The 22,858-nt window shown below is 35.6% G+C and overlaps 1 protein-coding gene across 1 annotated transcript; it reads left to right on the top strand.

The window, feature by feature from the left end:
* The first annotated feature begins 7,494 nt into the window (after positions 1–7,494).
* On the top strand, positions 7,495–21,434 carry LOC130462624 (protein FAR1-RELATED SEQUENCE 6-like). The gene is made up of 4 exons (XM_056831309.1): positions 7,495–8,077; positions 18,240–18,756; positions 19,496–20,933; positions 21,303–21,434. Exons 1-4 carry the CDS (start codon positions 7,495–7,497, stop codon positions 21,432–21,434), a joined length of 2,670 nt encoding a protein of 889 aa, XP_056687287.1.
* The last annotated feature ends 1,424 nt before the right edge of the window (positions 21,435–22,858 follow it).

Genomic DNA, 22,858 nt, shown 5'->3' with positions numbered 1-22,858 from the left:
TATTTTTAAATGCATTCTGATTTTATTACTTCTTTTTTGTGCTCTTATGTCCAGCACCTTCTCCGAAGGAACTACAAGACCTACAACACTTGAAGGATAGCCACAACTTTAGAATGTTTATGCGGCAGGTTTTGTACTGTCTTGGTCCTTTTCAAGCTGGTAAGTTGGTGACTCTTGCCGGACATGCACCGAACGTTGAAAATATGTTCGAGGAGGAGAGGTTCAACTACATGGTTCAAAATGGTGATATTGGGAACATTCCTGTTAATGACAAAGGGGAACGTCTAATTAGTCTAGCAGAAGTTGATGACCGAATTGTCAAGGTGGAACCTGTGGATTTTACTGAAGAGAATATGGGCTGCAAAAGGATCAAGAAAATTGATTTCGTGGATTTGACGGATAAATGAAATATGATTTCCAAATCCTAACTTTTGTATTGATAGACTTACGAGTACACTAAATCTTACTCCGGTCCCGAAGAAAAATTTGATATAAAACTACGTTTTAACTTTATTCTTTCGTTCAATATGTTTATTTTATTTATGATCTCGTTAAAGGTTAAATGATCCTTTATAAGCATACTCAGACTTAATAGATAAAAAATGACTCCCTGCTAGCAGTATTTTTCTATCTTAATTGGTGATGGATATTAAATTTTTGTGCTATAAAATATGTAAACAATTTTTATTATTAACACACATATTACAAATCTCGCTTGCAGATTTACACGCTACGTAGGATCAACATAACCATATGCACAACGTATTACTTATTGTAGACCATTATTGTAGAGCAAATATGAATACACAATTAGTGTATACGATTCAAATAATCTTTTAAACTACTAATACAAATTTCCTATGTAGACGATTATTCTAGAGAAAATCAATGTTATATTTCCAATATATTATATATTTGATAGTAGAGACATTAAATATTCTCGTAGTCCCGATAAAAGTAACAAGTTACCAAAAATCTCCTTTGGAGTATTTATACTATGACGCTAGGAGTAAAGTAGATTCAATTTCCCGCTTTCTTTATCACTTAAATGATCCCGTAAAAGAGTTGTTAACACTTTATAGAATAGTAAATGTTTTATTTTTTCCTTTTAAATAATCATGGTGGCAAGTGATCCATAGATAGTAAATCTTTACCACTTAAATGATCCGTCTAAAATGACCCCTAAGACAACTTAGATTATCTTAAAAATGTTACAATTTACGCATATTTTTTTCCCATATATTTTACTTGATTTTCATTCAAAATACTTTACTTTTAATTTACGCACATATTTTACTTGAATTTCGAGTAATCGTAGCAAAGTTTATTTAACAAGATCAACATTTCATCGAACAATTTAAAATTACGAATTAATTAACTTACAATATACGGGGTCACTGCATATATCCAACCATACGGAGAGAAAAAAAATATCCTTTGGTGATCGGTAGATACTTTATGATATCGTTATGTTTTTTCTATAATCATTTGCAATCATAAAAAAATGTAGTACGGGCTTACAACGTATTTATACCACACAACCAATTTTATATTTCCAATGTAACTTTTTGATTAAGGGGACCAATAAATTATCTAATAATTCCCATAAACTTAACGAGTTCCCAACAATCAATCATGTTTACTTGAAAAAATATATTCATGTTTATTTGATAAAATACATCAATTTTTATGACTCTTTATTAACTAAAATGATTCCATGAAAGATTTGTTAACATTCGCAACATATATTTTGTATCTACTTAGATTGATATAATTTCACAACACTTTTTTATTTTCCATTGTATTATTTTTTTGCGTAGCGTATCGTTACTCATTTAGGTTAAAGTAAATAAAATATACGGTTATTATAAATTGGGACACACTTTATTTTCTTTAGGACATTTTCCATGTATTATTTGTCATTTGTCAATATCAAATTGGGTTTATGAGAAACATGTCTTATCGGCTTATCTTTAAAAAGGAATGATCATATAACGATACAAAATAATTTAATATTTATTTAATAATATAAAATAATAATTCGTTGTTACTAATGACTGGGGATAATAACTATTGTGTTAGTCCCCATAAATATTACGGCGGGACATAACATGAAGTAGTGGCGGGAAAAAAAAGAACATATATTATTCATATTGATATTATATATAGGAAAATGATACCTAAAATTATCTATTAATGATTTTTTGCTCTAATAATTATATGTGTGGCGGGAATGGAGGTTATATTATCATATTTCCCGCCATTTTTATAGGACATATATATGTATGGAATGTTAGCTCAATGCTTTAAGCTCATCATAACTAGCTCTATTAGGAATCAAACATTGTATACTATCAAACACTTGATATCGTTCACAAAACATGGAGGAGAGGCCACAAAAAAAGTTGAAACCTCTCATGAAGGTCATGAGTTTGAAGATTGGGATCAGGTTTTTTACCACGAAAATTTTCCACAGATTGATGGAAACGAAATGGAACCTTATAATCCATACAATGATGAGTATGGAGATTGGGACGAGATTTTTGAGCCTTATTATGCAAACCATGATGAGTTTGGAGCTAAGGGCCAGATTTTTGAGCAAAATTTTGTTCCAAAGATTGATGAAAATGAAGTGGAACCTTATTATCCAAACCATGATGAGTTTGGAGCTTGAGACCAGATTTTTGAGCAAGAAATTTTTCCAAAGATTGAAGGTATATGTGACATATTAAACTTACAGTCATTGAACAAGAGATGGCTTGGTATTGTAGGTGAGAGAGTTCACAAGAATAAAGATGTGAACTGGAGTCAGCTGGAGAAGGTTTGTTCTAGGCCTACAGATATCTGCATGGTACTCCACCAAAGTTTCCAAGAGTTTGAAGGGTGTGAGTTTTGTGGGTGGCGTATACACGACCGTAGAAACACCTTCAATTTAGGCGTTGAGTATTTTGTCCATACACATGGAGGTCAGGTCCGTGAGTCGGATGAAACATGGCCATGGAGGGACGCTTTGCGTTTCGAGCAGATGTTGAGGAAGACTAACCAGGTCAAAAACCCGAATGGATTCTCGTTCATGTAGTGGTTGGATTTATACCTAAGTGTCATGCATGTCTTAATTTTCGTTTTCGTCGTTTTTGTTAATGACTTTTTGTTACAGAAGTATATATCAAGTAGTATTGGAGTATGATACAAACACTAAGTATTAGTATTTGCGTGGGATTTAAGTAAATCATGAGATATACTTCTGTAACACTTTTGAATCTTTTTAGTATCATAACCTTATCAAAGGGTATTTATCCATTAAAAAGGATCATCCTAAATTATGTTTTATTTTTAAGCCATTTTTTTTTGCTTTATAATTAGTACGGAGTACATTTAAAAAGCCTTGTATAATTATTCGTTAGTTTCTTATTTTTTTATATGAATCAAATTTTCTTACGGTATGAGATGTGCAGTAGCAGATAAGATGCGGAAGAGTTAAATATCATAAAAATACATAAATTTAAAGAGATAAAACGAGATGAACATAATTAATAGATAAAAACACAACTGTCTCTTACAATCCAAGGCTAGTGATCCAAAATAATCCATATAATTGAAAAAAGGCCGACAAAAATGGATTCTGGAAAGTTCAAAATGGCAAAATAAACGAAGTAGGATGCATAGATAGATATATTCTGGAAAAGTAACATCAACAAACCATTTCGAAGAAGTAATCAGTTCCTCAGTTTTATAAAGTAATGCCTCTCAGGCCATGAGTTGTAGATCATTCTTTTTTTCATGCCTCCATGAGTGTTGACAAGGAAATCACGCCCCTTCTTCATTGCATCGAACCTTAAGGGAACAGACCAAGTGCAGATCTCGCACTCCGACATGGCATCTAGGTTTTCATGGCGTTCACCACACGGGAGGGTGTTCTTACAACAGAACGATTCTAAGTCGCTCCAGTCAACTCCTTCATTTGCATGGATTTTGTCACCAGCAAGATCGCAACATCTCTTCTCAAACTGGAGACATTTCAGAAGATCAAAAATCCTCGTTATTTTAGGAAATATGTGTTCATAAAAAATGCAATCCCACGCTCCAAACTCATCGTGGTTTGGAAAATAAGGTTCCTTTTCTATATTGACAATTTTATCAATGGGTTCAGAATTCGCCATTGTATGTGTTATGGATTATGTTTTGTTTTTCTTTTTGCTCAAAGGGAAGAAAATGTTACACTTTTGTTTGTAAATTTGAATAGGTTTAATTTTGAAGTTTAATCGACATTTATAGGACGACAAAATGATTTTCAAGAGCGGTCTATAATTATGACAACGTCAATATTTCTATCGATTAAAATTCCAACAAATTTATTTTAACGTTCAGAATAGACAATGAAGAAAATTATTTAAGTATCACAATAATTTACATAGTATCATATTATCAGTAAGGTTCAAAGTAGATACAAATTAATTATATTAATTATGATAATTTATTTTATAGTGTCTTATTAACAATAAAATAGAATCCTTTGTTTTTAAGATACAATCGTCTACATTAATTCTGTTATAGTTTCAATGACAACGTCTACGTAGTATCCAATGTGTATTTATAGATTATCCTATTAACATTAATTTAATATTCAAATAGTATTTGATATAGTATATTCAAGTTTAATAATTGTATTTAAAATATCTTTTTAATAATCAGAGTATCCTTTGTTATTAATGTAGAATTTTGAACGACCAGATGAAAATGATACTACCTTAGGGTTAAGAATTTGGAACGACCAGATAAAATTACTTTGGGCTTCTGATGGTCCCATATATATAGATTACCATCTCTGATAAAAAATAAAATATTCTCCAACTTATTGAAATACATCGAACATGAAACCCTTCGTTTTACCTCCTTCCCAATCTAGAACATTGGGAGAAATTTTTGAGGATGAGATTATTCCGAAGGCCAACGGAATATATGAACTCATGATAATTGAGATTCTTAATAAGAAAAATATGTGTTACGTGAGGGAGAAAATTCATTTCAGCTGAGGTTCGGTGGACTGGAGTAGGATGGCGCTCATTCGGCCTAGAGCTCGTTGTGACATAATCCACGACACCATAGAAGAAGCGGGAACGTGTGCACGTTGTTGGTGGGCTGGGCAATTGAGTAGGAATATCTACAACGATGGTGTCGGCTATGGTGATCAAAATCGAGATGGTCAATCTTGGTCCTGGAGGGTTTGTTTGCCGGAGGGACATAAATTTAATATGAATTGACATGTTCTTATTTTAACTAGTTTTTGTTTTTATTAATCATTTTCCATTTTGGTTTCATTAGTTGCAATATCTTTTCAATTTATAAGAGAATATAATCTCTTCAATTAATGAGATAATATAATCGTTTCTGTTTATAGTTCATTTCCGTTAACTACGCCTTTTCTTAGTTTAAATTCGCTAGGCTGAACACCAAATCAGACCGATTACTATTCACGTTTAATATTCATGTTTAATATGATATTCAATAAACTTAAAGCTACTATTCGCGTCAAGAATAAAAAACGCTTACTATTCATATTTAATATGATATTCAATAAACTTAAAGCTACTATTCGCCTCAAGAATCAAAAACAAAACTTATAGCTTTACTGTGCTCGTGCTTGTTATGTTGAACTGATATATTTTTACACTATTCTGTGTGATTGGTAGTTTAATTTGTTGTATGATACCATATTAACACAATATGATCTTATAACATCATATAATACCTTCAAAAAACAAAGTTTGTAATGAAGTATAGTACACGTATTTTGTAGTTTTGTAAAAGAGACAAATATTGTATTAAAGAAAAAAAATTAAAAGATAATATAAAAAACACAATAATTTAACTACAGTCACTGCATAAAAAAATCCGCCTACTTTTAAATCGATCAGTACATTAGTTTATGGGATCATTCTTTTTAAAAGAATCTGTATTTGAAGTGTCAAATTAATTTGTATTGCAAATTAGACGTGCTGATACCCCTTTGTCATATTGGTTACTTGAACGCTTCCTAAAGTTCATAAAACACCAAGTTTCGAATCCTAACAAGAACTTAGGATTTTATTTTTTTTAATATCACATGTTTTATGAGATCAATATTTACATAAAGAAATCAAATACATTTTCTATGTTTTTTTCCCTATCTAAATATTGTTTGATCCTTTTGAAAACAAAAAAGATTTTACGTAAAATATTCCCCTCCAAAAAATTCGTGCAACTTTGATCAAAATAAAAATAGTTTCAAACGTGCATATAATTTAAAATTTTTTTTATATCACATATTTTTGGTATCAATATTTACATCACGAAATCAAAATCGATAAAACCACAATCATTATGGCTTTTATTTATCCTATGTACTACAAACCCTTTCCAAGAAACTAAAATCATGTTGTATTTTTTTAAATCGATCAGTACATTAGTTTATGGGATCATTCTTTTTAAAAGAATCCGTTATTGAGTCAAATAAATTTGTATTGCAAATTAGACGTGCTGATACCCCTTTGTCATATTGGTTACTTGAACAGTTGAACGCTTCCTAAACTTCATGAAACACTGGGTTTCGAATCCTATAAGACCTTAGGATTTTGTTTTTTTAATGTTTTTTTCCTATCTAATTATTGTTTGATCCTTTTAAAACAAAAAAGATGTTACGTAAATATAAAAGATTTTACGAATTTTACGTAAAATTCGTGCAACTTTGATCAAAATTAAAATAGTTTCAAACGTGCATATAATTTATTTATTACCATTATTTCCCATATGAAATTTAAACGTCACATTAAACACTGCCCCCCACTTATAAATAAAATTCATAATTATGGGATCAAAATGTTAAAATTTGACCTTAGAATTTTTTTTGTCATGTTATCACATGTTATGGGATCAATATATTTTCATAACTAAATATTTTTTGATCCCTTTAAAACATAATAGATTTTAGGTAAAATATACCCCTCCAAAAAATTCGTACATGAACGATCAAAATTCAAATAGTTCAAACGTATATATAATTTATTAACACTATTTCCCAATAAGTAGTTTAAACGTCACATTGTCCCTATATAAATACAATTCATGATAAAATTTCAAACTTCATCTTGGGGTTTTAGAGTACTGTAAAATTTTCTCTCCTTGACGTGAAGTACTAGCTGCCACAAGGCCCACAACGATAGAACCGGCGACAACTTTTTCTGGCGTATACTTCCGGCTTCCATTGCTGGGTGAGAACTGTAACATTTTAATAACTTATTAATGTTAATTAGATTTTATTATCATTTTTTATATTGCGATTTTGATTTAATAGACGTAATTTGAATGATGTGAAAATTGTTAATTAAGGTGATGAATCGATATTTTCGTAAAGTAATATTATGGTGCCTATTATTTTATGTACTTTTTTGTAAGCCATAAGATTATATTGTCAATTCATGTCTATCTTACACCTTATCTTACAATCACCACAGTGAAATGAAGACTGATTCCCACATTTCACGCAAAGGTGTGAATATAGACCTAAATGAAGTGTTAGATGATATGGCAGAGCTTCGTTTGCGTGGAGAGACATCAAACCAAGCCGTGCATGATAACGCACTGGAGAATCAGTTTAATGATGACAATGTAACTACAAATTTCAATATAGACCTAAATGAATGTGTGGAGGAGACCATTGAGTTGTCTTCAAGTGATGTGGTGGAAAAGGGCGAGGAGCTTCGTACATATGATGTTGTGGAGGAGGCTGAGGTGGACGAGGAGGCCATTGAGTTGTCTTCAAATGATGTGGTTGAACAGGGCGAGGAGGCTCAGGAGGATGAGGTGGCTCAGGAGGATGAGGAGGCTCAGGAGGATGAGGAGCCATCCGTAAACCATGTTGATAAAATTTCAACTGTGGGGATGTCCTTTACTTCGGGCAATGAATTTGCTGATTACTGCCATAAGTATGCGTATAATAAAGGTTTTGAGTTCTCTGTGAGATCAAGTTCTTTAATACATGAGTACCGTGAAGAAGGAGTTAACAAAAAGGGGGTAGGGGATAAAGAGCCCATGTTGTTAGGTTATGATACATATGACATTTACATAAATCATGCGGAAACAACCATTAACCCAGGAAACATATTATTTACACATAATCATTTAGCATAGTTTAGATGCATACTCTTTGTTGCGTGCCTTCCCTAGCTGCGCCCGAACCGAACAAGAACAAGTCTTTTAGGACTCCAAGTGTCGTCCCTCCGTAGAAAGTCCACAGCACGTCCGGATCCGCCTTAAGATTGACCAACTAGAATCGCCCTTAAGGTACTCAGAAAATTCGGCACTTTTGGGGCAAGATGGGTGTTTGAATTTTTTCTCAAAAAAAAACTCACTTTTGAATACTTTGAAACTTGTATATAAATTATGACCCCTAGGCCTTTATTTATAGAGTTATGGAAAAGGAATCGTAATCCTAGTAGGATGCGAATTAATTGGAATTAGAATTCTACATGAATTCTACTTAATCAATTTATCCAATAGGAATAGACATTTAATCATACACTGACTCTTGCAGATTCAGGAATCTCGCATGAGCTCAAACTCACACACACACGGCAGCCACAAGGGCTGCCCACGCATGCGAGCAGCAGCCCACGCAGCGCGGCCCACGCATGCGCGGCCTTGTGCGCGCTGGGCTGTGGCGTGCGTGCTTGCTGGGCGATGGCCTGGCTTCGTGCTGGGCCTTCGTCCGGCAGGCCTCGTCCGATGCTAATTCGTACGATACGCTTCCGATTAAATTTCCATTTCCGGAATCTATTTCCGATACGAACAATATTTAATATTTCCGATTCCGGAATTAATTTCCGTTTTGAACAAATATTTAATATTTCCGTTTCCGGAATTATTTTCCGATTCCGGAGTATTCATTTCTTGCCTGTGACGATCTTAGCTCCCACTGAAACCAAGATCCGTCGGTTCCGAATATTCATAGATGGAGTATTTAATGCCATTAAATACTTGATCCGTTTACGTACTATTTGTGTGACCCTACGGGTTCAGTCAAGAGTAAGCTGTGGATTAATATCATTAATTCCACTTGAACTGAAGCGGCCTCTAGCTAGGCATTCAGCTCACTTGATCTCACTGAATTATTAACTTGTTAATTAATACTGAACCGCATTTATTAGACTTAACATAGAATGCATACTTGGACCAAGGGCATTATTTCCTTCAGTCTCCCACTTGTCCTTAGGGACAAGTGTGCATTTCCTAATTCCTTTGTCGCTCGATGCTTGCTCTTGAACATAAGGTAAGAGTTGTCATCCTTATTATGTCCAGAGGTGTTCCTCGGTTTCAGAGTTCAACTGATCAAATAAACAGATAATCATAGCCTATGATTCATCCGAGCACGGCCATGCATTTCACAGTTTCTAGCTCTCCGAGTGGCCTTGTACAACTTTTAAGCATCTCATCCCGATTTATGGGAGGACAATCCCAATCTTGCGATCTTGAGATTAGACTTCGTTTGATAGGTGATTACCTGAGCGTTGCCTTTATAGCCTCCTTTTACGGTGCGACGGTTGGTCAACGTCAAAGCAACCAGTTCTCAAACAAGTAATCTCAAATCACTCAGGTATTGAGGATTTAGTGTCTAATAATTTAATGAAATTTACTTATGACAGACTTTCATCTCTTACAGTAAAGTTTCATAGGTCTTGTCCGATACTAGTCTTCCCAAAGTAAGTATCTATGCAAATGATTATGACATTGCCATGTCCACATAGTTCAAGAAACAGAACTACTAGTCATCTTGCATTCTAATCGTCTAACGTTTTCTATGCGTCCAATTTTATAGAAAACTCCGACTAGGGACCATTTTCAACCTTTGACATTCAAGTTCACTTGATAGACATTTCTTAGTCACAGGACTGGTCCTGACAGTCTATCTTGAATATATCGTCAAGTTGAAGGGACTCATCATTTAATAAACCACAAATTAAATGGAAAAATGAATTCCTTTCATTTATTGTGAATGATTAACCAATAATGTTTTACAAAGATTTAAACTCTAAAACTTTAAAACATTAAACAGAGACATCAAAGCCATTCTCCAATATGCTTGATTCCCATAGCTGCAGTGTGCGAGTTGTGCTTCGCTTGCGGCAGAGGTTTAGTTAATGGATCTGATATGTTGTCATCAGTTCCAATTTTGCTTATCTCGACTTCTTTTCTTTCAACGAACTCTCGTAGAAGGTGAAATCTACGAAGTACATGCTTGACTCTCTGGTGGTGTCTAGGCTCTTTTGCCTGTGCAATAGCTCCGTTATTATCACAATACAGGGCTATTGGTCCTTTAATGGAGGGGACTACACCAAGTTCTCCTATGAACTTCCTTAGCCATATAGCTTCCTTTGCTGCTTCATGTGCAACAATGTACTCCGCTTCAGTTGTAGAATCCGCAATGGTGCTTTGCTTAGCACTTTTCCAGCTTACTGCTCCTCCGTTGAGGCAGAAGACAAACCCAGACTGTGATCTGAAATCATCTTTGTCGGTTTGGAAACTTGCGTCCGTATAGCCTTTAACAATTAATTCATCATCTCCACCATAGACCAGGAAGTCATCTTTGTGCCTTTTTAGGTACTTCAGAATGTTCTTGGCAGCAGTCCAATGCGCCTCTCCTGGGTCTGACTGGTATCTGCTCGTAGCACTGAGTGCGTACGCAACATCCGGGCGTGTACATATCATAGCATACATTATTGAACCAATCAATGATGCATATGGAATCCCATTCATTCGTCTACGCTCATCAAGTGTTTTTGGGCACTGAGTCTTGCTTAGAGTCATTCCATGAGACATGGGTAGGTAGCCTCGCTTGGAGTCCGCCATCTTGAACCTATCAAGCACCTTATTGATATAAGTGCTTTGACTAAGTCCAATCATCCTTTTAGATCTATCTCTGTAAATCTTGATGCCCAATATGTACTGTGCTTCTCCTAGATCCTTCATCGAAAAACATTTCCCAAACCAAATCTTGACAGAGTTCAACATAGGAATGTCATTTCCGATAAGTAATATGTCGTCGACATATAATACTAGGAAAGAAATTTTGCTCCCACTGACCTTCTTGTATACACAAGATTCGTCCGCGTTCTTGATGAAACCAAAGTCACTGACTGCTTCATCAAAACGTATATTCCAGCTCCTGGATGCCTGCTTCAATCCGTAGATTGACTTCTTTAGCTTGCATACCTTTTTAGCATTCTTTGGATCCTCAAAACCTTCAGGCTGTGTCATAAACACAGTTTCTGTTAAAACGCCGTTTAAGAAAGCAGTTTTGACATCCATCTGCCATATTTCGTAATCGTAATATGCAGCGATTGCTAATATTATTCGAATAGACTTTAGCATTGCAACTGGTGAAAAGGTTTCATCGTAATCCACACCGTGGACTTGCCTGTAACCTTTCGCAACCAATCTAGCTTTGAAAACTTCAAGTTTCCCATCCTTGTCCTTTTTCAGTTTGAAAACCCATTTGCTTCCAATGGCTTGATAGCCATCTGGCAAATCGACCAAATCCCATACTTGGTTTTCAGACATGGAGTCTAATTCAGATTGCATGGCTTCTTGCCATTGCTTGGAGCTAGGGCTCGTCATAGCTTGTTTGTAAGTCGCAGGTTCATCACTTTCAAGTAATAGAACGTCATAGCTCTCGTTCGTCAAAATACCTAAGTACCTTTCCGGTTGAGATCTATATCTTTGCGATCTACGCGGGGTAACATTTCTAGATTGACCATGATTCTCACTAGATTCTTCTAAAGATCTCTGAGTTTCATCCTGAATGTCATCTTGAGCATTCTCTAGAGTTTGTTGTTCGACTCGAATTTCTTCGAGGTCTACTTTTCTCCCACTTGTCATTTTGGAAATGTGATCTTTCTCCAAAAAGACACCATCTCGAGCAACAAACACTTTGTTCTCAGATGTATTGTAGAAGTAATACCCCTTTGTTTCCTTTGGATAGCCCACAAGGATACATTTGTCAGATTTTGGATGAAGTTTGTCTGAAATTAATCGTTTGACGTATACTTCACATCCCCAAATCTTAAGAAAAGACACATTTGGAGGCTTTCCAAACCATAATTCGTATGGAGTCTTTTCGACAGCTTTAGACGGAGCTCTATTTATAGTGAGTGCAGCTGTATTTAGTGCATGTCCCCAAAATTCTAATGGAAGTTCGGCCTGACTCATCATTGACCTGACCATGTCTAGCAAGGTTCTGTTCCTCTGTTCCGACACACCATTCCATTGTGGTGTTCCAGGAGGAGTCAATTCTGATAGAATTCCACATTCTTTCAGATGGTCATCAAATTCATAGCTCAGATATTCACCGCCTCTATCAGACCGCAGTGCCTTGATCTTCTTGCCTAATTGATTCTCTACTTCACTCTGAAATTCCTTGAATTTGTCAAAGGATTCAGACTTATGCTTCATTAGGTAGACATAACCATACCTACTGAAGTCATCAGTGAAAGTGATAAAGTAGCTGAAACCACCTCTAGCATTTGTACTCATTGGTCCACATACATCTGTATGGATTAAACCCAATAGTTCATTTGCTCTTTCTCCAACTTTAGAGAAAGGTTGCTTTGTCATTTTGCCAAGTAAACATGATTCGCATTTACCATAATCCTCTAAGTCAAATGGTTCTAGAATTCCTTCCTTTTGAAGTCTTTCTAAGCGTTTCAAGTTTATATGGCCTAATCGACAATGCCACAGATAGGTGAGATCTGAATCATCCTTTTTGGCCTTTTTGGTATTTATGTTATATACTTGTTTGTCGTGATCTAATAAATAAAGTCCATTGACTAATCTAGCAGATCCATAAAACATCTCTTTAAAATAAAACGAACAACTATTGTCTTTTATTAAAAAGGAAAATCCCTTAGCATCTAAGCAAGAAACTGAAATGATGTTTTTAGTAAGACTTGGAACATGGAAACATTCTTCCAGTTCCAAAACTAGCCCGGAGGGCAACGACAAATAGTAAGTTCCTACGGCTAATGCAGCAATCCGTGCTCCATTTCCCACTCGTAGGTCGACTTCACCCTTGCTTAACTTTCTACTTCTTCTTAGTCCCTGTGGATTGGAACATAAGTGTGAGCCACAACCTGTATCTAATACCCAAGAAGTTGAATTAGCAAGTATACAGTCTATAACGAAAATACCTGAAGATGGAACGACTGTTCCGTTCTTCTGATCTTCCTTTAGCTTTGGACATTCTCTTTTGTAATGGCCTATTCCATCACAATAAAGACAGCTTGATGTGGACTTGTCCTGCTTTGATTTAGCATTGCCCTTGGACTTTCCACCTTTCTTGAATGGTCTCTTTCTAGCCTTGAGTAAATCTTTGGCTTCACAGTCCAGTATTATTTCAGCCTTTCTGACAAGGTGAACAAATTCTGCAACTGTTTCTTCTCTTGGTTCACTTAGGTATAGTTGCTTGAAGCGACCAAACCCACTGTGTAGTGAATTGAGCAAGATAGAGACTGCCATCCTTTCGCTTATTGGTGTTCCTAGTAGACTTAGGCGATCAAAGTATGAACACATAAGATCCACATGGAACCTCAGTGGGACGCCTACCCTCTGTTTAGTGCGAAGGAGCTGAACATGTGTTTCTTGGACCTCCATCCTATAACACCTGTTGGGAGAACTAACCTTTAGCCCAGACATTGATTCAATCAACTCATGGACGTTCAGGTCCCTGTCCTCCGTACTTCCACGACAGATATCCCTCAGATTCTTGATGAGCGTAAAAGGTTCATAGGCTACAAACCTTCTAGCCCAATCATCAGGGATATTGTTCAGCATGAGACTCATAACCTTTTTGAGATCCGCATCCCAGGCGTAAAATCTCTCAGGGGTCATGTCTCTGGCATAGTAGCTTGGCATGGGATGTGATAGTACATACTCAAGTCCATTGAGTTTGACTATTTCAACTAGCTTAGCTTCCCATTCAAGAAAATTTGTCAGGTTCAGCTTGACCATAAGCTCAGAACCCATGATGATGTTTTGATTGTTGTTTGCCATATTAAAACTACAATTGAAAAGAATAAACAAATAAATAACCATTCACAGTTTCTCTTAATAAACTTAAATTCTAGCATACATGCATAATTCAATGTTTATTAAGCATTTTATTCAAGTTATGTGTTCCGGCAGGTGTGAATAAAATGATTCCAAGATCCTAAAATCATTGAAGAACTAAGCACAGTTTGTCGACTTAATCCTAGAACATCTTAGGTAAGCAAAAGCCTTTTGCTAATAGTCTAGAAACTATTCTTGGTTGATAGGTACGTCTAAGAACTTATTAGGTAAACCTATCGAATTTGCCACGACATAAAAGGACTCCTTACTTATATCGTTGAGTTTCACCAAAACTAACATGTACTCACAATTATTTGTGTACCTTGCCCCTTTAGGACCAATAAGTAACACCTCGCTGAGCGAAAACTATTACTAGATTGATGTAAAGGATATCCAAGCAAGTGTATATTTTGGCATGGCACCTTTTAACTCAATTTTTAAGTTTGGAACTTAAGGCTCTTACTATGTTGGTTAGATTTTAAGTGAACTAAAATCCTTAATCATGCAACATAATCAAGCTTTTGATCTCATGCATTTTAAGACATATTTAAAGCAATAAATAACTTAAAACATGCATAAGATATTTGTGATCTAGTATGGCCCGACTTCATCTTGAAGCTTTGACTTCAAAGTCCGTCTTGAAAATCTCCGTGGGAGGCACCATTTTCTTCAAATAGGATAAGTTATAACTAATTACAACTATTTGATGGTACGCAGACCATATTTGAATTGAAAAATAACTTTGGTGCTTTAGACCAATTACATTCAAATTAATGGTACGCAGACCATATTTTCTATCCTATTTGGGCCATACTAGTCACTTCATAACCTGCAAAACAGTACATATACAATATATACCATTCACCCATTCATTATCATGAATGGCCCACATAGCTGGTTAGTTAAAACACATTATGCATCACGTAAACATTTGCAGCAATTAATCAAGGTCACCAATAATCTACCAATTATTCAGTCCTTATTAATTCTAATCGAGTTGTTTTAACCTTAAGGATTTGTAGACCTAATCAAGAGTTTATGACTAAAAGCACTCCCACTCAAACCAATAAATTCATATGCTTTACTAATTTTTAAACATAAAATTGTATTTCTAGTCTAACCGGAAACATACAAATTTAATTAAAATTTAAAGCTCATATAAATTTATAATTGAATCCAAAAATTTAATTTTAATTTCAGTCACATTTAAATTAATTTATGATTTTAATTTTAGTAAAATAATTAGAATAAATGCCATTTATTATAATTATAATATTCAAAATTAAAATCCAAGAAATTAATTCAAATTATTAATTTTAAAATCAATTAAAATTACGTGAACTGAAATTTTCAAATTAAACATTCAAAAACGATCTAATCGAAACGCAAACATCCTACGCGTTGCACGCCCATGGGCTGTACGCACACAGCCATTGCTGGCCATGTGCGCGCAGCCCATGCGCTCGTTGCATAGCTGCTGCTGTCCCATACGCAAGCCTCCGCACAGCGCCCACCGCACGCGAGCTATCGCTCGCAGCGCGCGCGCGTTACCGCGCTCGCTGGTGCGCGAGATCGCTCGCTGGTGCGCGCGAGCCATCGCTCGCTGGGGCGCTGCATCGCTCGCTGGTGCGCGCGAGCCATCGCTCGCTGGCGCGCGAGATCGCTCGCTGCGCGCGCGCGAGCCATCGCTCGCTGGTGCGCGAGATCGCTCGCTGGTGCGCGCGAGCCATCGCTCGCTGGGGCGCGAGATCGCTCGCTGCGCGCGCGCGAGCCATCGCTCGCTGGTGCGCGACATCGCTCGCTGGGCGGGCGACGTCGCGCGCTGTGCGCGCGAGTGATGCTGTGCGCAGCGCTCGTGGCACGCGAGCTTGCGCTCGCTGCGCACGAGGTTGCGTGCTGTTGTGCGAGGCAGCGCGCGCTGTGGCGCAGCTCGCTTGCTGCCCACACGCGACTGCCTTGGCTCGCCCCTCGCCCATGCCCATCCGTTCATTGCTCGTGGCACACGACACAAGGCAGGGCTGCTGCCTTGCGCTCGTGCACTACGCCCTTGCTCATTGCATTCGTGCCGCACGGGCGACGAGCTCCCTTGCTCGTCGTCGCATGCCCGCATTATACAACACCCCTTAAGGGTAACACGAAGCGTCCATTGCTTCGTGCGTGCAAGTTATTTGAATGAATCGCATAAAAATTTAAAATTTATATTTAAAATTAATGACAAATTAATAAATAATATTAATTTCATAATTTTAGGGCGAAAAATCGAAAATTTATTATCCAATTGATTTCCGATTGATATGGATTCAAGTCTAGGTCATAAAAATTTAAAATTTATCGTAAATTTACAATTTTTATGGTGGTTTTTAATCATAGGTTTCTAATTAAATTACAATTAATTATGAAAATCAAATTAATTCTAAATTATTCTAATTTTCAACAAATTAATCATAATTACAAATTAGATTGCATAATTAACAAGACTAGGCATTCAAACTTGTTAAACATATGCAGTAGGTCAATCAAAAATTCAAGATTTATCAACAAGAATCGCAAATATTTAATTTAACATCTTAAATTTACGAAATTTTGCATCCGAAAAACTAAAACCTTCGAAAAGTCATAGTTAGGCTTCGAATTTGAGAATTCTGGGTTCGGCAGAAAAATACTATTTTTGTCAAAATTTTAGAATGCCTTTTACATGCGGAATTGACACAAAAATCACTCAATTCGGATGAGTAATGAAGAAACTGCCGAAAAACTGCGTACATATAATTAAATAAACGCAATTTGCAATTAATTAACAATTACGAAAATTAATCACCCCTTTTAATTCTTGCAAATTTGTAATATTTAACCATGTTCATGCAATTTAGATTATGAAAATAATAAGGGGCTCGTGATACCACTGTTAGGTTATGATACATATGACATTTACATAAATCATGCGGAAACAACCATTAACCCAGGAAACATATTATTTACACATAATCATTTAGCATAGTTTAGATGCATACTCTTTGTTGCGTGCCTTCCCTAGCTGCGCCCGAACCGAACAAGAACAAGTCTTTTAGGACTCCAAGTGTCGTCCCTCCGTAGAAAGTCCACAGCACGTCCGGATCCGCCTTAAGATTGACCAACTAGAATCGCCCTTAAGGTACTCAGAAAATTCGGCACTTTTGGGGCAAGATGGGTGTTTGAATTTTTTCTCAAAAAAAACTCACTTTTGAATACTTTGAAACTTGTATATAAATTATGACCCCTAGGCCTTTATTTATAGAGTTATGGAAAAGGAATCGTAATCCTAGTAGGATGCGAATTAATTGGAATTAGAATTCTACATGAATTCTACTTAATCAATTTATCCAATAGGAATAGACATTTAATCATACACTGACTCTTGCAGATTCAGGAATCTCGCATGAGCTCAAACTCACACACACACGGCAGCCACAAGGGCTGCCCACGCATGCGAGCAGCAGCCCACGCAGCGCGGCCCACGCATGCGCGGCCTTGTGCGCGCTGGGCTGTGGCGTGCGTGCTTGCTGGGCGATGGCCTGGCTTCGTGCTGGGCCTTCGTCCGGCAGGCCTCGTCCGATGCTAATTCGTACGATACGCTTCCGATTAAATTTCCATTTCCGGAATCTATTTCCGATACGAACAATATTTAATATTTCCGATTCCGGAATTAATTTCCGTTTCGAACAAATATTTAATATTTCCGTTTCCGGAATTATTTTCCGATTCCGGAGTATTCATTTCTTGCCTGTGACGATCTTAGCTCCCACTGAAACCAAGATCCGTCGGTTCCGAATATTCATAGATGGAGTATTTAATGCCATTAAATACTTGATCCGTTTACGTACTATTTGTGTGACCCTACGGGTTCAGTCAAGAGTAAGCTGTGGATTAATATCATTAATTCCACTTGAACTGAAGCGGCCTCTAGCTAGGCATTCAGCTCACTTGATCTCACTGAATTATTAACTTGTTAATTAATACTGAACCGCATTTATTAGACTTAACATAGAATGCATACTTGGACCAAGGGCATTATTTCCTTCACATGTATCATATGATGAGAAGGATTCGATTTATTTGTAACAAAGGAGCCCCGAAAAGGGGAGAAAGAACTAAAGTTACGGGGTGTAAGGTGTTTGTAGATGCGCGGCTAGAGAATGACATGATGGTAATCAAGCATTGTGATTTGTCTCACAATCATGATCTTTATCCGGATCACACCCGGCTAATGGCGAACTATCGATGTATTGATGAACAATCTTTTCAAAAGATGGTTTTGAATGATGCAGCTGGGATATCTTTGAATAAGAGCTTTAACTCGCTTGTGATTGGGAGTGGAGGACATGCAAATGTATCATACAATCACCGCGACCTGAGAAATGCAGTGAACTTGGAACGTAGGCGTACCATTTTTGGATGTGATGCAGCTGCTGTTGAAGCACACTTTAAGAAAATGCATGAATTCAATAAAGACTTCTACAGTGCAATCCAAACGGATAAAGAAGGGAAGCTCTTGAACGTTTTCTGGGCTAATGCAAGGTGCAGGGCACAATACAAAGATTTTGGAGATATTATCACATTTGATACAACTTTCCTATGCAACAGGTAAGATACATGTATCCTACATGATATATATTTTTTGAAAAAACACAATTTTAACATTTACGGGATCATTAATGTTTTATAAACAGTTATAATTTTTATTTTTTTGAAAAAAAGTTGAACATAGCATCTGTATTTAAAATACATTAGATTATCATTTATAGGATGATTTATGTTTATTAATTAAAATGGATTAAGTTACAATTTATAGGATCGTATTAGTATCATTTATGTTTCATAAACTTCTTTTTCATTTAAAACACATCATATTTTATTTTAGAGGATCATTTGTATTTATTAAATATTGAACATAGCTTCTGTATTTAAAATACGAATGATTATCATTTATAGGATGATTTATGTTTATTATTGAAAATGGATTAAGTTATAATTTATAGGATCGTATTAGTATCATTTATGTTTCATAAACTTCTTTTTCATTTAAAACACATCATATTTTATTTTGAAGGATCATTTGTATTTAATAAATATTGAACGTAGCATCTGTATTTAAAATACATTAGATTATCATTTATAGGATATGTTTATTAATGAAAATGGATTAAGTTACAATTTATAGAATCGTGTTAGTATCATTTATGTTTCATAAACTTATTTTTCATTTAAAACACATCATATGTTAATTTAAAGGATCATTTTATATTTACTAAACATTGACGTTGTTGATTGGATAAGTAACAACAATGATGCGAATAATATATCTTTTAACTTTATTTATCAGGTACAAAATGCCTTTTGCTCCTTTTATTGGTTGCAATCATCACGGTTCATCAATCGTCCTTGGTGCTGCCCTAATAACCTACAAGGATGCAGAATCATTTGTTTGGGTATTCGAACAATGGCTGCAGTGTATGGGAAAAACCCCAATGGGCATCATCATCGATCAGTGTAAGGCTATTGGAAAGGCAGTCCGGACTGCATTTCCTGGTGTGCCGCATAGGTTATGTGTTTGGCATATTATGCAGAATGCAAGCAGAAACTTGGGCAAATATTCGAGCTGGAAAGAAATAGATAAAGATTTTCAAGTAGTCGTGCACGACACACTGACCATCGAAGAATTTGATGATGCATGGAAATCCATGGTTATGAAATTTGGGTTACAGAACGACAAATGGATAAATGAAACTTATCGTATTCGGGCCAGTTGGGCCCCTGGTTATTGGCGGAGCTCATTTTGGGCTGGAATGTCATCATCACAACGGAGTGAAGGAATGAACCGCTTTTTCAAAACATATGTAGGCTTAAACACGTGTTTGATACAATTCATGAAGCAATTTGAGGCAGCTCTTAGAGGAAAAGTGGAAGAGGAAAAGAAGTTACATCTCGACTCACAAAATAAACCATATACTTATAACAACACCCTAATTGCGGAGGTAGTGTTCTGCAAGGCATACACCAATACAAAGTTTAAAGAGGTGAGGGGTGAGGTGATGGGTCTGACGCACACAAATATTGTGAGTACTGGCCGTGACGGCACAAAATTCTTATATGATGCGGTGGAGAAGATCCCAATCCCCGTACATAAAGCAAAGCAGAAGACTTTTCAGGTTACCATTGACAAAGAAATGGGTGAGTTTACTTGCTCATGTATGCTTTTTGAGTTTCGGGGAATTTTGTGCAGGCACATCATTCGTGCGATTCATTGTGTGGATGTCAACTCTATACCTGATAAGTACATTTTGACTAGATGGAGGAAAAACGTAGTTAGGGATTACGAGAGTATCAAGGTTGAGTATTATGACCCAAATGACTCAACCCAAGTGAAAAACAGTAGGGAGGTAGCAAAACGGAACAACTACATTTCTACGTTGGCACTGCACAACAGTGAGACACTCTCGATTTTTATGGAAGCCACTGAAAAAATGCGTGAGAGTCTCGAAGATACAATTGGTATTAAGAGGACTGATGGTGATGATTTTATGGACTGGTGGGACCCTTCGAGTAAGAGGGTGTTTGGCCGCCGTAGGATAAGGCCAAAGGAAAACAATAAACAACACCTCGAACGCTCCGCAGTGCCAGTTGAAGGGGCCAGTAAAGATCCGATAGACCAAAGAGGCAAAGGTAGGGCTCAAGAGAAAAGGAAAAAGCACCCAGCTGAGAAAAAAACAAGGAAAAGGCGAAAAAATGTTGTGCACGACACAGACGAGGATATGGACGAGGTATGATCTTTTAATTCCATTCGTTAGACTACACCTAAAATAAAGAAAATAAATTGTAGTCCATCAAAATATATCATTCTAGTTTTTGTGATGTTACAATATTATATACATAATCTATTTATGCTAGCTAATTTTTTCATAGAAAAGGGTTTATGTTCTTCATTCTTGTTTTTAAAGATTAATTATTGTATATATAGAATCTTTTTCTGTTATTATATGTATATATAGAGTTTATTTTATATTTTATACAAGTACGACGAGAATATTGTGGTACAAATACTAATACAAAGTATAGAAATCATAATATTGCATAACATATTATTCTGTTTTTTTGATTGAATTTTCTCTTTTGTGTTCGATTTTGCAAAGGAGAATGATGAGGCATTGCCAAATGGAGAACAAGGCCATGTTGATGCTGGTAGAAGTGCTGGTGTAACTGATTCTTACTACTGGATATCAATATTACGGCGGAAATTTTATCAATCCGGGATACAATCCTAACTTTTTCGCACCCAGCAGCAGTAATTATCGTCCGAATATATATCTGAACCAGTAACCACTTGGAAGAGGTTATCCCAACTTCAGCGTGAGGAATCCGCAACAGCTTTCACAGTTATACATGTCGCAAGGATCAAACCAATATTCAGCTATGCGTCCAGGCTTTTGACAATATTTACATTATCATGTTTTGATGTACTGGATATTTTAGTTGACAACTGCGTTTTGGAATCACCATTATCTAGCTATACCATTTTCCTTCTTTTGATTTTACAAGTGTTGTTGTGTTAGTTTTTATAATTTACATTATCATGTTTTGATGTACTGAATATTTTTGTTGACTACTGTGTTTTGGAATCACCATCATCTAGCTATATTATCATGATTGTTGTTTTAATAGGATCACTTTTATTAAGAAGTGATCAAATGTTGCAACTAATACGTCTTGTAGTCTTGTCACAATGGGCACCACAATGCTACCTAATTTTTCAGTTTATTTCCATGTGTTCCAAGCTTCCCTAAGGTAGCTTTTTTTTGTTGAAGGTATTATATGATGTTATAAGATCATATTTGTTAATATGGTATCATACAATAAACTACCAATTACACAGAATAGTGTAAAAATATATATGTTTCACATAACAAGCACAAGAACAGTAAAGCTATACGTTTTTTTTTTTTATTCTTGAGGCGAATAGTAGCTTTAAGTTTATTGAATATCATATTAAACCTGAATAGTAAGCGTTTTTTTTATTCTTGACGCGAATAGTAGCTTTAAGTTTATTGAATATCATATTAAACACGAAGGGTTTCATGTTCGATGTATTTCATTAAGTTGGAGAATATAGTTCGTGAAGGTGGTATCATTCCAAGCGTTCAATCTTCATGAACTTTTTTTTAAAAAAAAAGGGTTAAGTGTGAATTAGTCAAAATATTTTATTTAAAAAAGATGTTTAAAAGTTTTTATCTTATAACTTTTTTAAAAAATCGGTTAACAAAATACAACATGATTTTAGTTTCTTTGAAAGGGTTTGTAGTACATAGGATAAATAAAAGCCATAATGATTGTGGTTTTATCGATTTTGATTTCGTCATGTAAATATTAATCCCATAAATATGTGATATAAAAAAAAAATATTATATGAAAAAAATTCCTAATTTGAAATTTTATTATGAATTTTATTTATAAGTGGGGGGCAGTGAGAATAAATTATATGCACGTTTGAAACTATTTTAATTTTGATCAAAGTTGCACTAATTTTTTGGAGGGGTATATTCTACGTAAAATCTATTTTGTTTTAAAAGGATCAAACAATATTTAGATAGGGAAAAAAACGTAAAAAATGTATTTGATTTCTTTATGTAAATATTGATCCCATAAAACATGTGATATTAAAAAAAAACAAAATCCTAAGGTCTTGTTAGGA

This window comes from Spinacia oleracea, chromosome 1 (genome assembly GCF_020520425.1).
Source record: "Spinacia oleracea cultivar Varoflay chromosome 1, BTI_SOV_V1, whole genome shotgun sequence".
Classification (NCBI taxonomy): Eukaryota; Viridiplantae; Streptophyta; class Magnoliopsida; order Caryophyllales; family Amaranthaceae; genus Spinacia; species Spinacia oleracea.
This window is presented reverse-complemented; position numbering and strand designations above follow the sequence as displayed.